General features: G+C 37.1%; 2 protein-coding genes and 1 pseudogene across 3 annotated transcripts; all 3 read left to right on the forward strand.

The window, feature by feature from the left end:
- Positions 1-537: 537 nt before the first annotated feature.
- On the forward strand, positions 538-2,929 carry LOC126911146 (uncharacterized; annotated as a pseudogene).
- A 140-nt stretch (positions 2,930-3,069) lies between these two features.
- On the forward strand, positions 3,070-10,918 carry LOC126911111 (uncharacterized). 2 transcript variants are annotated; one of them, XM_050696300.1, is made up of 2 exons: positions 3,070-9,205; positions 9,534-10,918. In XM_050696300.1, the coding sequence occupies exon 2, from the start codon at positions 9,538-9,540 to the stop codon at positions 10,597-10,599; it is 1,062 nt and encodes a 353-aa protein (XP_050552257.1). In that variant the 5' UTR covers positions 3,070-9,205; positions 9,534-9,537; the 3' UTR covers positions 10,600-10,918. Both variants share the same exon structure in this region; 1 of them encodes a protein (XP_050552257.1).
- Positions 10,919-10,927: 9 nt separating this feature from the next.
- LOC126911147 (uncharacterized) lies at positions 10,928-15,256 on the forward strand. The gene is made up of 2 exons (XM_050696436.1): positions 10,928-11,264; positions 14,136-15,256. The coding sequence occupies exons 1-2, from the start codon at positions 11,093-11,095 to the stop codon at positions 15,254-15,256; spliced, it is 1,293 nt and encodes a 430-aa protein (XP_050552393.1). The 5' UTR covers positions 10,928-11,092.

A 15,256-nucleotide genomic window follows, 5' to 3' on the forward strand; every position in this document is an offset into this window, starting at 1 on the left:
CGCAACAAAAGCCAAACGGACAACTCAGCTAACGACCGAAGAACTACGATTAGCTGAATACACAATCATCAAAATTGTACAAAACAAGTCATTTGGCGACGATATTGCACACATGCAGAAATACAAGAAAGTACGTGCCACGAGTAAACTCTTGAACTTGTGTCCAATGTTAGACACCCACGGCATTCTTAGAGTGGGCGGAAGGCTTGAACATGCCAATTTAAGTAACTCGCAAAAGCATCCGATGATTTTACCCAACAACCACAAATTATCAGAACTGTTGATTGAACAAGCCCATAAGCAAACGCTTCATGGTGGTGCCAGGCTCACCTTGGGACATCTCCGAAACAAGTACTGGATTCTCGGTTGAATGAAAACCATTAAAAAACAATTAAATAAATGCATAACGTGTCATCGCTATAAAACGCAACGCAGCAATCAGCTGATGGCAGACTTACCGCCGGCTCGAGTTACGCCGTCGCGGCCGTTCACACATACAGGTGTGGATTAAGCATCGCTTAGTAAAGGTGATTTGTCATGGAGACAACGCAAAGTTCCGAGCAGCCACCGCCTGCGAAAAACCCAGCAGTAAAGAAAAAGCCCTTTTTACGTAAAAGACCAGACTTACCATCCGGTGAAATACCGAAGCCAAAATATTTATCTACCACATCAACACCACTCACAAATGACCCGTTATGGCAACAGTCTTTCGTAAACGAAGGAGAGCGCGGATTATCTAGCGTCGAAGGAATCAAGATTTTTAACGCTGACGCCGCAGGATATGTTGCGCTCGTTGAGCGTGAATACATAGCGCTTGGAGATTGCGATAAATATGTCGTCAAGGAGGTTCCACAGAGTGCGTACGCCTATTTCCATCATGTCTTATGGTGGTACCGAATCGCCATTATGGCAAAACGGCGAGGTGAAGCGTCACCTGATCAAGACCGACTTATCCACTTCGTGGAAGGATACGACATACAGTTAGGGGCAGGAGCAGCCACCTACCTGGTTGGCATGGGAGATTACAAAGATGCAACCGGAGTTGAACACTACCTCGCAGCAGCTGAGCCATCCAATACTAATTATCAATCGCAATATGGTTATTATTCAAACAGATCATATTTACACAGTTCAGAAACTGGTTCCTGTATCACCGGCAGTTACTAATGTATCTCAAGAATCGGATATAATTGATGATATCTATTTTGATTTGTAAGAAATAAATAATTTCTACTCATAGAAATTATAATTTCTACTCATTTCATGTACTACTCATAGAAAGCAATCCAGTTATTTTCGTTTCGTCTATGTATTTCGCATTGAACTAAATATTTATAAACATTATTTATAATCAATAATGAACATTAAATTAATATTAATCAATTGTGTGTTTATAATTTATATTGTTTACGTAATTTAAAATTGTTTTTTAAGAATTTTATTACAATCTTCGTTCCATCCGGGTGTCCCTTGACACCTCTCAAGTTTTTTTTTTCGTTATTTACTGATTACCTGAATTTTTTTTCGTTATTTACTGATTATTGATTCGAATATTTTGGTAAAAAATGTGATTAAAACTATCTAAAATTACCTACTTACCTTATAGTAATAGCAAGTCGTTCGAACGGAGGAATACTTTGCCTCATTGTAGTATCCTGTCGTTTTAAATCACTTTCCAATACTAGCAGCAATCCATGAAATAAGTTAACAGACATTTTAAAGTACATTTTAAATTTATCATTATGTTTCAGCAGATCTTTTATGTTAACAAATTGGGATCGATCTAGAAAAAAGGGATGAATCCAAAACCGACGATTGCTGCGAATAATTTGTCTTTGTTGGCGCCGTCGACGGCGACGACGTAATAAAATGAGAGCAAGTGCTGCTTCTTCGATATCCATTGTCACACTGAACGCTGATCGCTGCGTAGATTTAGCAACTCGGTTATGAAAGTTGCTCACAGATTGCCATAAAATTGCGGCAAACGTAAACGTTATAGCAACTATCAACTTTTTACAAGAAACTTTTAAAATGTTGATAGTTTCCTCAACTTAAGTTGCTCCATGTGCAAAGCGCCTTAAAAAGACAAAATGCAACAAGGAGTGGACAGGCTAGAAAACAACGATAAGAATGGAAATATCAGAAAGCCATGTCATTCTTATTGCCTTACATGTGTAACAGAGACCGGTCATCAAATTCAGTAAGCGAAACTTCAAATCCGCCAAATACCATTGATGAGAGTTCAGGGGAATCATGCAATTTGTTGCCATCAAATTCAAATAATCTTCCTTCTGTCGATGTTCCTAATGATTCAACAGCTTCTGGGCCTCTCCCATCCACATCCAAAAAAAGAAAGAACGATGAAATTCTAGATCTTTTGAAAAAAAATCAAAAACGCCGCGAACTGTTGGAACAAGAACGGATAGAAGTTAAAAACATGATGTCAGCTAGTGATAAGTACGATGAAATAGACATATTTTTTTTAAATTTGGCTGCATCGGCGAAAATGCTGCCGTATTATTTACAACTACAAATTAAAAAAACCTGCTTTAATGCGGTAATATCAGCTGAAGAAAGTAACCTTCAACATAGTTGGTATTCTCCGAATAATTATGGTTATTCTACAGTCTCATACAGCCTCATCAACACCTACAACAGATAATATCAATACTAATATCGATATCGATACTCCTAGTGCTCCAAATGATATTAACACTAGTATCAATACTCCTAGTGCTCCAGATAATATCGACACTACTATTAATACTCCTAGCGCTTCACAAATTCAAACAACCCAGGATATTGAAACATCTGCAGCAGAGCAAACAGGACCCAATGAAAATACGGACAACTTTGAGACTATGATTTTTAAATTAATATAACATGGCATCGACTGTATGCAAAAATAAAAGTTACTTTGATTTCAAAATGTGTACTTACTTTAAACACACTGCTAATCTTTCACAGCTACTGATTGAATTTCTGTAATTTGTGTCTTGTTTCCGAATATATGGTTCAATCAGGGAGTGAAGTTCATGAAAAGTACATCTTGAAACTCTATAAGATTTTTCGAAAGTTTCTTCATCAGCAGTTTGGAAAAAAGTAAAATATTCACTGTGTTCTGAACGATGTTTGATATGATTTCTTAACCAAAATCTGTTTCCTTATAGAATTGTTCAAATAGTATACGGTAAGTAATTCGGTTTCTTCTGACTCCAACTCTTCTTTTTCGATAACATGTCTGCTGTCACTGACATTTCGCGTAGAACTAAACCAATCGCCCGTCGCCGGGAGCTCGAAATGACTCGTCGCGTACTCGCGGCCTAGCTCCGCATTACTCCGTTTCTCCGCTCCGCTGCCTCGCTCCGCTCCGGTGGACAGGCAGCCTTATTCGGTATTCCGCTCGGCAAATTCCGTTTGAATCGACAATTTGAACACTGCAACGGCCGGCCCAGTGTATGCTCGTCAGAAAAAATATTCCGGTGAGTATTTATATGTTTTATGCTATTATTATGCTAAATTTTGTTCAAATAACAATGTAGTGATAGCTAAGTGTTACTTTTATGACGAAATAATTAGTCACTTTTTCAAAATATTCGAATATATATGAGTGTCACTTGAAACGGACATAGTCAATTAGGTGCTGTAAGTAGTGTTTATTAACTTAATCATATATAGCGGATATCACCCATAGTTGCCAGAAGTAAGTTATATCTTTATTCGTCATTTCTAACGGACATTGCCTTTACTGATTTCAGCAATATGGCGAAGTAAGCTTGGAGATCTAGGAAAATTATCGCTTTGGTGCCTCCTTCAGATTCCGAAGATTTGAACGACTTCAGGAACGACTCTAGAAGTTCTTCGCCCGTAAGAAACGGTCATTGGTCTGTAATATATTATTTAATGGAAGATTTGAGCGACTGTGAGGACTCAGAGCAAGAAGCATCTCAAGTAGGTATAAACATAGAGTCATTATTGTCAGTATCGTCTTCTCAAGGAATTAGATCTACTAATCTACCTCCATGTGTTGTACCTGAAACGCCATCAACAAGTTCTGTAGCTGCGCCATTTACACCAGGAATAGCAACTCGTCGTACAAGACATCTCATTAATACTGAGTCTTCTCCAATCCCTCTTCAACCTAAAGAACCGGTTTCAAGAAAACGTAAAATGCATCGGTTAGAATTTTCATTTAAAAAAACCAAATATACAGGAACCGTAGAAGTGGATACAAGCGTAAATTTTGCAGAACGGATTGTATTAGAGTCTCCACAGCAGTATTTCAAAAAAAAAATTCAGCAACGATCTATTGGACTTCATTGTAGATATGACAAACTTGTATTCCGTTCAACAACAAGGTAAATCTATATGCGTAACAAGGAAAAATATAGAAATTGTGTTAGGCATTGAGATTATTATGGGAATCGTAAAAATGCCAGCAATTGAAGATTACTGGAGCAATGATCTCAGGTTTGAACCGATTGCATCTAGTATGGGAATAAAACGTTTCAAATCTGTCAAACGCTATTTACATTTCTGTTATAACACAAATGTAGACAAAAGCGACAGTTATCATAAAGTTTCTGCTGTTATGGAGCATGTACGTAAGCAATGTTTAAAAATAGAAGAAGAACGATCATTCGCGATTCACGAAATGATAATACCCTATTGCGTCTACCACACGTGCATGCTTGACCGCAGTTTTACTTGCGCATGCCAGCTTGTACACTGAACACTGTGCGTGTAGTTGGTAAAACGGTAGCATGCGCAAACTCCAATGCTTGACTTGATGGTTTTTAAACTTACTTGAAATTCTGGCATGCGCAAGCTATACTTGTACAAACTTGTCTGCGCGTGTGGTTGGTAGTTCAGTGTTCAAGCCGCTTTCAGTTTAGTCGAGTGGAGTAACGGTACGCGCACGGTCGTTAAAAATGGCGGATTTACGTACATACAATCGACAGTTCGTTACTGAATTCATTGAATTATATAAATCTCTGCCCGCAATGTGGAAGATCAAATCCAAGGATTATTCTGACAAGAATAAAAAGAATGACGCATACGAACAAATGATAATTAAATTGAAAGAGGTATGTATGTAAGAACATAATATTTTTACTCCATTTATTTTATCATTAGAAAAAAGAGGCTCGCCGAAAATAATATAGAACAAGTTACTTTACAGGAAAAAACTAAATCAGGCAAACCAAGAATGAGACGCAAATTTGTGGAATCGTTGGAAACAAGATTAAAAGAGAAGAAAAAGAGAAAGCTAGATAAAATGACGGTAAAGCCAGGTTGCAACGAAACCTGTACAAAGAAATGCATGTCTTCTTTTACGGAATTAGAACGCATACGCATAAATGAAACATTTTGGAAATTAAATTATGAAGCACAGGGTTTATATGTAAAGTCGTTGGTTACTGAAAAAGAAGTACAAAGACGTATTAAAGATAGCCAGATGATGCGGAAGCACACGTATATGTATTTTTTTGAAACAGACAATAAGAAGAAGGAAGTTTGTAAAATATTCTTTCTCACGACTCTGGGATACCACAAAAACAATGACAGACGTGTGCTTGATATTTTAAAAAAGCTTCCTGAAGCTCAAGGAGATCGTCGCGGGAAACATAGTAATTCAAAACAATTCGACAGAGAGACGATCAAACAGCATATCGAAAGTTTTAAACCAGCCATTGCACATTATAGGCGTGCACATGCCCCAAATAGAAGATATCTACCAAGTGATTTGACTGCAACCATGATGCATGCAGATTTTATTGAGAAGAATCCAAATTTTAAGGTATCTTATGATCTCTACAGGAAAATCTTAAAAAAAGATATGAACATATCTTTTGCTCAGTTAGGTAATGAAGAGTGCGAACAATGTGAAACATTCAAACTACATCAAATTTCATGCAAAAATACAGAACATTGTACTGATTGTACTACATACCAGATCCATCGAGAAAAATTTGAAAAAGCACGAACTTATTACCAACAAGATGTAATACAATCTATGAATAGCTCAGGATCTTCAAAATGTTACTACTCTGCTGATTTGCAAAAGGTCATTATGTTACCCAGACTAGACATGTTTAAAGTTGTAATGTTTTGTCCAAGACTTATAGCGTTCAACGAAAGTTTTGTGCCTTTGGGCTCCAGTAAAGAAAAACCTTTCGCAGCGGTTTGGCATGAAGCAGTCTCTGGCAGAAAACAGGAAGACATTATAAGTACGTATAGATCATTTTTCGAAAGCAAACGTGATTGCGATGAAATCATTATTTGGACAGACAACTGCACTAGCCAAAATAAAAATTGGGCATTTTTCAGTTTTCTAGTACAGATAATAAATAGTCAATTAATTAGAGCAACCAAAATTACGATAAAATATTTCGAACCTGGGCATACATTTATGTCTGCAGATAATTTCCATCATCAGGTCGAAAACCAGCTCCAAAAAGCAAAGAAGGTCTATGATTTTTCGGATTTCATAGATTGTGTACAGCTAGCAAACTCGGGAAAGGTTAATGTTAAACCCATGGAAATCAGTGATTTCTTCAAATACAAAGATCACTCTTCACAATATAAATTAAAAAAATGTGAAGAGAGAACATATTTAAAAAATATTGTTTGTGTCGAGGTAGTAAGAAACAGCATGAAACTATTTGCTAGGACGAGCCATGATGACAACAATATAATAGAAATAGATTTTCTGAAAACCAAACTAATAAAACAATCTGCAATACCGGAACCAGAGAGAAACCAAAACGCACGCGGAATAACTCAAGAGAGGAAGACTGGTATAATAAGAAAACTAGGTGATATAATACCTCCTAATAGACTGTTATTTTGGGAAAACCTCCCTGTTAACGACGAGTCTGTAGATCTCACTGAAACTAGAGAGCCTCAAGAATAATTATATTTTTTTACTCTTCCATAAGATTTATAAATTGTTTTTATAGGAGTTATGCTTTTTATGTTCATAATATTTTTTTTTTATGGGTATTGATTACCTAAATTTTATTTTAAATGTTTGGATTAAGAATATGCCTTTATGTTACGATGAGCCTACTTCTGTGATAATTAAATAATAGTACACAGTCTCATTATGTAGGATAAAAATGTAGTCTATTTTTAGATAAACACATTTTTTATTATTATTATGTCCTAAAAGACTGTTAAATATATGAATAGTGAAGTAATTAAAAAAAGATATGTAATTTGTTATGAGAATATATAACTATTATTTTCAAGTTATATGTGTATCTGATGTCCATTTCATTCTATACCTAGTTTACGTTCGTATTTACTTACCAAATTGTTTGCTTTAAGTTATCCAAGACTGAATACTATTAGAACTAGATTGAAGCAGTCTTATTTACTTTATATATTGAAAAACGCTTACAATTAAGCAGGTAATATAGAAAATATTGTTACTACTTAGAGATTAATCTAATATGTTCCTACTATTAAATAATATATGAGTCAGTCTAACATCAGTTACGACTGACTCATATATTATTTATATTAACATATGTTAATATGAATGTTGTCTTAATAAAGATTAATTTTCTTCTACAAATTGTTTAATTTTAATATCCCCGCAATCGGTTTAAACCACAGAACAAACTTTTCTTTCAAAAATCCTTGTAAGAGGATATTAGGTATACATCGACTTAGCCCCGGACATCAAAAAGCGGTAATTAATACTTAGCAACAATGCAGTAATCAACATGCGCTAGACCATAATGCAGTAATGAACGCAATTGCTGCATTTAATCTTAATATCCTCTGGTTTCCACAAGGCCCGATGCTAAAGCTAAACGCAATAATACGCATTATTAATGGACATACAAATTTATGAAACATAAGATAATTATCTTTGAAAAGCTTAATTTTTTTCCTATTTTACTGATATATTTGAATGGCTATAAAATACATACAACTTCCTCAAATATGTTAAAATGTCTTTCCCGCGTTTATCTCGAAACCGCCATTTTGCGATTACTGCATTCTTCATTATGACGGCAGTATTGTCGAAAATGAAGGTTTTCGCAATTTGATTAAAGTTATTGCGCCTCATTATAAACTTCCCCATAAAACGACCTTGACCCGATGGGTTGATGATAAATACGCAGCATTATCAACAGTCTTCAAAGAAAAGTTGTCAACTATAGAAAACCTTACTCTTACTACTGAAATGTGGTCTGAAACAATGACAATGAGAAGTTTTTTAGGAATAACTGCACATTTCGGTATTGGCAATGAACTATTTTCAATTACTCTTGGAGTGTACCAGTCAAATGAACGTCATACTTCAGAACATATCGCTGAAATGCTGCTAAAAACTTGTAGTGAATGGGGTATTGCTAGTGATAAAGTTTCGGCTGTAGTGACACATAATGCAGCCAATATGGTAAAGGCCGTCGATCTGGCTTTTGGAAAAAGACATATACCATGTTTTGCCCATATTTTGAATCTAGTGGCACAGTGCAACAGTGTACAGAACTGCAAAGCTTGATAATTAAAGTCAAAAATATTGTAACATGGTTCAAACAGAGCAATATAGCTAGCTATAATGAATTACGTAAAGCCACTCAGAAAGAGACTAAATTGATTCAAGAAGTCCCAACTAGATGGAGTAGTACATATTACATGATAGAAAGATTTTTGGAGCTTCGTACCATCGTTAATGACATAATCATTCGTCACAAAAATGCACCACCGATGCTTACTGCGTCAGAATTATCAATTCTTTGTTCAGTATTACAAATTCTGCGGCCAATCGAAGCTGCAACCACATTTGACTGAGTATGTGGAATTTGTATCCAGATCGGGCCAGCAAATACTTTTTGTGTAAGCGGTGCTTGCCGAAAGACACCAAAATAAAAGTTCATTTATCAAGCTTGAATAATTTGAAACAACATGTAAGAAGGGTACATGAGTCACAGTACGTACAGTTTGAAGAGATTGTTAACCCTTAAATTGATTTAGTCCGTTTTAAAGGACACAACATTTAGACGCACACAGACACAGTTCTAACACTTCTATGCGCCGTGAGCGGGTGGAAGGGTACGGTACTAGCTATCTCTTTCGCGCGCGTGCATGTTCCATTAGCGAAACGACGAACGGTCGCGAGTAGTGATCATTTGGAAAAGTGCAACGGTTGGATTTGTTTACGCTCCTGTTCTAATTGATGAAAATTGTAAGTATTTCAATTGTTTTGACTGTAATGTTATTTTACTAGTTAGAATATGATTATAGGTGTAGTATTTTGATATAATTTTTATAAATATTACTGTATTTAGAATAAAAAACTAAGTTTATTTATAGTGTCCCACAAAACGGACCTTGACAATTTGGAGTATAAACTAGTATATTCTTTGACTGTCCCATGTAACGGACATTGTCATTTAGGCCTAATTGCAAGTATTCTTTTTTATTGTCTTATAAAACGGACGTCGCCAGTTTTCACTTTCAACTTCATCGTTATAATAATCATAATATTTTTTACTTTTTTTCGTATTTTACAGGAACATGGCTTGGCGATCAAAGAAAATCTTCTCATTATTACCTCCGGTGGAATCTGAAGAGTCTGACATTGAGTCTGATGACGATTGGGAAGGCAACTTTGAGCGACGTGAGTATTTTGACAATGATGATAGTGATTCATCTTCGCTTCGTACTATATCTCCAGGGTTGTACGATATATTAGCCGATCTCAGCGACAACGAAGATCACGAACAAATGAATGCTGCAGAACAGCCATCACAAACCACGCGAGATGAATCTTCTCCACTCCCTGGTAAGCCTTCAGCCCCATCATGTTACATACCAGACACACCTTCACCAATAGTTGGTGCATCACCTTCCTCCAGTTTTTCCAGACCAATATTACTTTCAAATACGGCAACACGTCGCACCAGACAAACTGCGACCATAGATTCATCACCTATGCCTCCACCAGCAACAACGACACCTGTAGCTAAGAAGCGTAAAATGAAGCATTTAGATTTTGTATTTAAAAAAAGATTATATACCGGAACCGTACACTTACCAGACTCCCCTTGCTTCAAGGAACGTCATGACCTACTTACACCTAAACAATATTTTCAAAAATTTTTCACCAGTGACCTCTTTGATATCATAGTCGAAATGACTAATTTATATTCCGTGCAAACTACCGGCAAGTCTATAGGTGTAACCCGTAAAGAAATGGAAATTTTAATAGGGATAGAAATACTTATGGGTATAGTAGACTTACCGGCAGTTGAAGATTACTGGAGTGCGGACCTTAAATGTGAACAAATTTCATCCGCAATGTCACTCAAACGGTATAGATTGATAAAAAGATACCTACACTTTTGTGATAACACAAATGTCGACAAGAACGATCGCTATAATAAAATTACCCCTGTCATGGAATATATTCGTAAGCAGTGCCTGAAGATAGAAGAAGAACGTTCCTTCGCAATCGATGAGATGATAATACCTTACAAAGGTAAAAAAGCTGGCAGCAGAAGGCAATATATGCCAAAGAAACCCAACAAATGGGGATTTAAATTTCTAGTACGTGCTGGTACTTCGGGCATGGTTTAGGCCCATAGCACATGGCGTATTTTAAACGCGCAGGCGACGCGCGTATTAGGAACGCGCGTCTTCGGCGCCGTAGACGCCGATTCTTGCGTTTGCATTGATGATACAAGCGCGCGCATGAAGCGCGTATACGCGCAGTAGAAGCGCGTACAAATGAGCGGGGTAGAGATAGAGGGGGGATGCGCGCTCACGCCACCACTGCGCCGCCCGCGCCTCAGTTGCAATTATTTTAGGCTGATTTCACAGCTGTCCGGAAGACCCGTACGGGTTGTTGCTACGGGCGCCCGGAGCGGGGGCACACATAAGGAGCTAGAACATCGTTTCACAGCGACGCGGACTGGTGCGCACGCGACCCGCTCCGGGGAGAGCCCGTACCAAGCCACCCGCGTCCCGCGCCCGGACCCGCCCGCACACTGCCGCGATCTTGTCGCTGCTCATTCATCGTTTCACAGCGACACGGAACGCCCGTGCTGCGGGAGTACTCTGTACAGTCAAAATGAGTCGATTTATAGACACAGGGTTACTCGTGGATGCAGTCCAATGTAAACCCTGTTTATGGGATGTTTCGAATTGTAATTATAAAAACAAAGATGCTGTGGCTCGGGCGTGGGAAGATATTTGTGATGAAATGTTTGAAGGTTTGTCGCAAGAAGAAAAACCAAAGATTGGTAAGTAGAAATTTTAATTCTATTAAAAAATGCCGGCGTCGATCATTATTATATTTATTATTATATTAACAGTATTTCTATATTTAAGAGTATTTATTATTATATTAACAGTATTTCAGTACTTAATTTTGTGATATGTTAATCAATAAATATTAAAGAAACAGGGTTAATTACACCAGTTTTTATTACTCAAGAACGGCTAGACAGATTCTTATGTGTGGTAGATAGGTACATAATTAGGGCCTGAATAAAAAAATAAGATCCCACCCAAAACATAAATGTAGGTAGTGATAATAGGAATGCTTCGCCTATAAAAGAAGTGAGATCTAAATAAGTACCAAGTTCCATACCTCGGTTAAAAATGATATAACAAGTTGGCAAGTTTTCACACACTTTGTTATAAACCTACTAAACGCAATGAGTCAAGTATATAATTTTCTATTAAAACTTGCCAAGTTATATCATTTTTAACTGAGGTCTGTGTATGGTAGATCTCACTTCTTTTATAGGCGAAGCATTCCAAATTATCGAACTTGGCAGCCTTTCACATTTATGTTTTGGGTTTTCATTTATTTTTGTAAGTTTTATTTTTATTTTTTCTTATTTTACTTGTACTTTGACTAAATACAAACCTTTAACGAATTTTAGGTCGGTACGACCATTGGAAGATATAGATAATTTTTTTGTTTTAGTTCCTTAGGGGTATGAATTTACACCTTCATTATTTTTAAAACCGACTCACACTTGGCCATTTTCAGATTTTTTCCTTTACCTTGACCTAAAGACCTACCTCCATGCCAAATTTCAAGTCAATACGACCATTGGAAGTGGTCTAGGTTTTTGATGAGTGAGTGAGTCAGTCAGTGAGTGTATAGTAAAAATAGCGATTTTCTGACGTCAATATCTCAAGACCTACAATAGGTACATTAATGAAATTTTGTATTTTAGATAAGTAAGTTTCTAACAGATAATAGAAATTTCATATGCGTAGATAAAATAGATTTTGAGTTATAGGTGGGTCAACTTGGCCCGAAATGGTTCGTGTAATATAACCCACGGCCGGTGTGTCGGTTTTTTCTCGAACTTGGCGGACACACTGCCGTGTGTCTAGATAGTAGTGTAGGACTGTAGGTGTAGTGTAGATGTAGTGAGAGTGTAGTACGGGTACGTGTAGTAAAGCAAAATTAATGTGATTGTAGCCGCGTGTACTCATATTAACCTCGAGGAAAAAATTAGCTGTTTCATACAAGTTACATAGATAATAGTTTTGTTTTTTCTAACTAATTTATCATTCATCGGTCAAATAAATCCTCTCTGAAAATTTTGGAGAGATAAAAATAACCCATTAACCTGTCAAACAACACGTGGTAACCCTGCTTTCGCTAACAATGGTTTTATGTATAGGCATTGTCGACGCTTGCGACGACGACGATTAAGCGAAAATGACCCTTAAGTCTGTATAGTTCAATCTTTTAGTTCATAAGTAAAGTAATCGGATGTGTGTCTGTAAGCTATAGCTAGATATCCAGTTTATTTGTATAAAAATCATGCGATGTTGCTTTCGTCATATTAAAAGTATACTAAAGTTAATCTACATTGTGGCTTCACCACCTTAATTTAAGGTCTAATATTTGCATTGTATAGAGTTCGACCGCCCCACCGGTCTCTTAGGAGTGGGGATCTACTGTCGACCGTTATTTCATTCCAAAAAGACACATCGCGATCTACGTATCCACTTAGGCTATTCTATAACCCGTGTTAAGTTCGCAATACATCTTGTATTCCAAGCATTTTAACCTTTTTTTTTAACCCCTTGTTTCCACTGGCATCAGGCATTGTGTCTGCATCGCATTGGTTGACAGATCAACAACAAATGTTATACCTATATAAATATACTTAAAATATATAATTATCCTGCCAGGGAAGTCGCCCCGCATCAGATATAAAGTAATTAGCATATAAATCACGAAGATCATTTCCTCCCCTAGCTGGTTCATTTATGACCATGTCTTCTAATCCCATAATTGAAAGGGTGTCTTCTTCGTTATAACCATCTCTGATTCTAATAAAGTTGTGTAAAATACAACACGCTTTGACGATATCTTTAGCCAAGTTAAAACCCACATTCATTGGTTTGTGGAATATTCTAAATTTATTTGACATGATCCCAAATGTTGACTCAATATATCGTCGAGCCCGACTCAACCTATAGTTATAAATCTTCTTTTTGTAAGTCATGTTGATCCGCGAATAGGGTTTTAATACATGTTTTGATATTCCAAATGCACCGTCGCCAATTATCACATGTTGAACAGCAATATCAGTCCCAGGCAATGGTCTAGCTGCCGGAATATGCATATTTCCATTTTCTAGATTTCTAAATAAAGTACTTTCTTTAAATATGCTAGAATCAGAATTTTTACCGCATGATCCAACATTTATATAGGTAAAACAATAATTAGCGTCAGACATCGCCAGCAATACAATTGAGAAAAAAGATTTATAATTATAAAACATTGATCCACCCCCGTGGGGATTAATTATTCTAATATGTTTACCGTCAATAGCTGATATGCAATTTGGAAAGTTAGTTACTTGTTGAAACTTTGCCGCAATTTGTAACCATTTCTCTGTAGTAGGTTGCGGCAAACATTCATCCTGTAATTCTTCCCATATTGCTGTGCAGACTTCTTTTATTATGCCGCTGATCGTAGAAACTCCCATTCTGTATGTGTAATACAAGTCCGCATAATCGCTTCCGGTCGCCAAAAACCTGAAAATATAGGTACTATTAGTTTACTTTTAAGTCTCTTTTTTGATATTTTTTTTTTTCAATAACTTATTTTAAGTTTTTTACCTACATTGTTTCAGTCAAGGACATCAAACTACGGTGGAGGACAGCACGAGACGGATACATAAAATTTAAGACCTCGCAAAAAAGTACTCCTTCTGGCAGCGGAGCAAAGCCAAAGAAAAAATTTATCTTGGCAGCAAAAATGGTATTCTTAGATAAAGTAATACAAAACCAAGCAGACGAATCTTTATCCAGTCCACCATCTACCGAATCAACTTCTCAAAACTTAGCTACTCAAGAAATCTTCAATCAAGAAACATTTCAAACCTCGTCGTCGTCGTCTCAGGCACCCATAACTCAAACAGTAACTCAGACTCCTGCAAGTGTATCTCAGAACAGCAGTGCTCCATGGCTTTCACAAAATAAACGTAAAAGACAACAACCACAGCAGAATAGTGACTTCGACAGTCAAATGCTTGCTCTGTTGAATAAAAGTGTAAGTGATATTGACAGTGACGACTTGTGTTTTTTTCAGTCTTTAGGACCGATTATAAAGAAATTTACGACGTATCAAAAGCTTTTGTTCCGATCGGAGGTATTAAATTCTGCCATGAGTATTCAGTTGATGTCAAATTCTAGCGCATCTCCATTAAGCGTGTCCACCAACGATTCGACGCAAATACAACCCGGATACCAATCTACGGCAGCTACTTACACTGTACAACCGAGCGCATCTCCATTAAGCGTGTCCACCAACGATTCGACGCAAATACAACCCGGATACCAATCTACGGCAGCTACTTACACTGTACAACCGAGCGCATCTCCATTAAGCGTGTCCACCAACGATTCGACGCAAATACAACCCGGATACCAATCTACGGCAGCTACTTACACTGTACAACCGAGCGCATCTCCATTAAGCGTGTCCACCAACGATTCGACGCAAATACAACCCGGATACCAATCTACGGCAGCTACTTACACTGTACAACCGAGCGCATCTCCATTAAGCGTGTCCACCAACGATTCGACGCAAATACAACCCGGATACCAATCTACGGCAGCTACTTACACTGTACAACCGAGCGCATCTCCATTAAGCGTGTCCACCAACGATTCGACGCAAATACAACCCGGATACCAATCTACGGCAGCTACTTATTACAGTGGCGATGATTTGATTCATGATAAATGA

The sequence above is a fragment of the Spodoptera frugiperda genome, chromosome 10 (assembly GCF_023101765.2).
Source record: "Spodoptera frugiperda isolate SF20-4 chromosome 10, AGI-APGP_CSIRO_Sfru_2.0, whole genome shotgun sequence".
NCBI classification, from domain to species: Eukaryota; Metazoa; Arthropoda; class Insecta; order Lepidoptera; family Noctuidae; genus Spodoptera; species Spodoptera frugiperda.

Bases quoted from the DNA above. Each gene is read 5' to 3' on its own strand.
- LOC126911111 (XM_050696300.1), top strand. From the start codon at position 9,538: ATGGCTTGGCGATCAAAGAAAATCTTCTCATTATTACCTCCGGTGGAA.
- LOC126911147 (XM_050696436.1), top strand. From the start codon at position 11,093: ATGAGTCGATTTATAGACACAGGGTTACTCGTGGATGCAGTCCAATGT. The intron at 11,265-14,135 runs GTAAGTAGAAAT...ACATTGTTTCAG, and splicing joins AGAAGAAAAACCAAAGATTG to TCAAGGACATCAAACTACGG.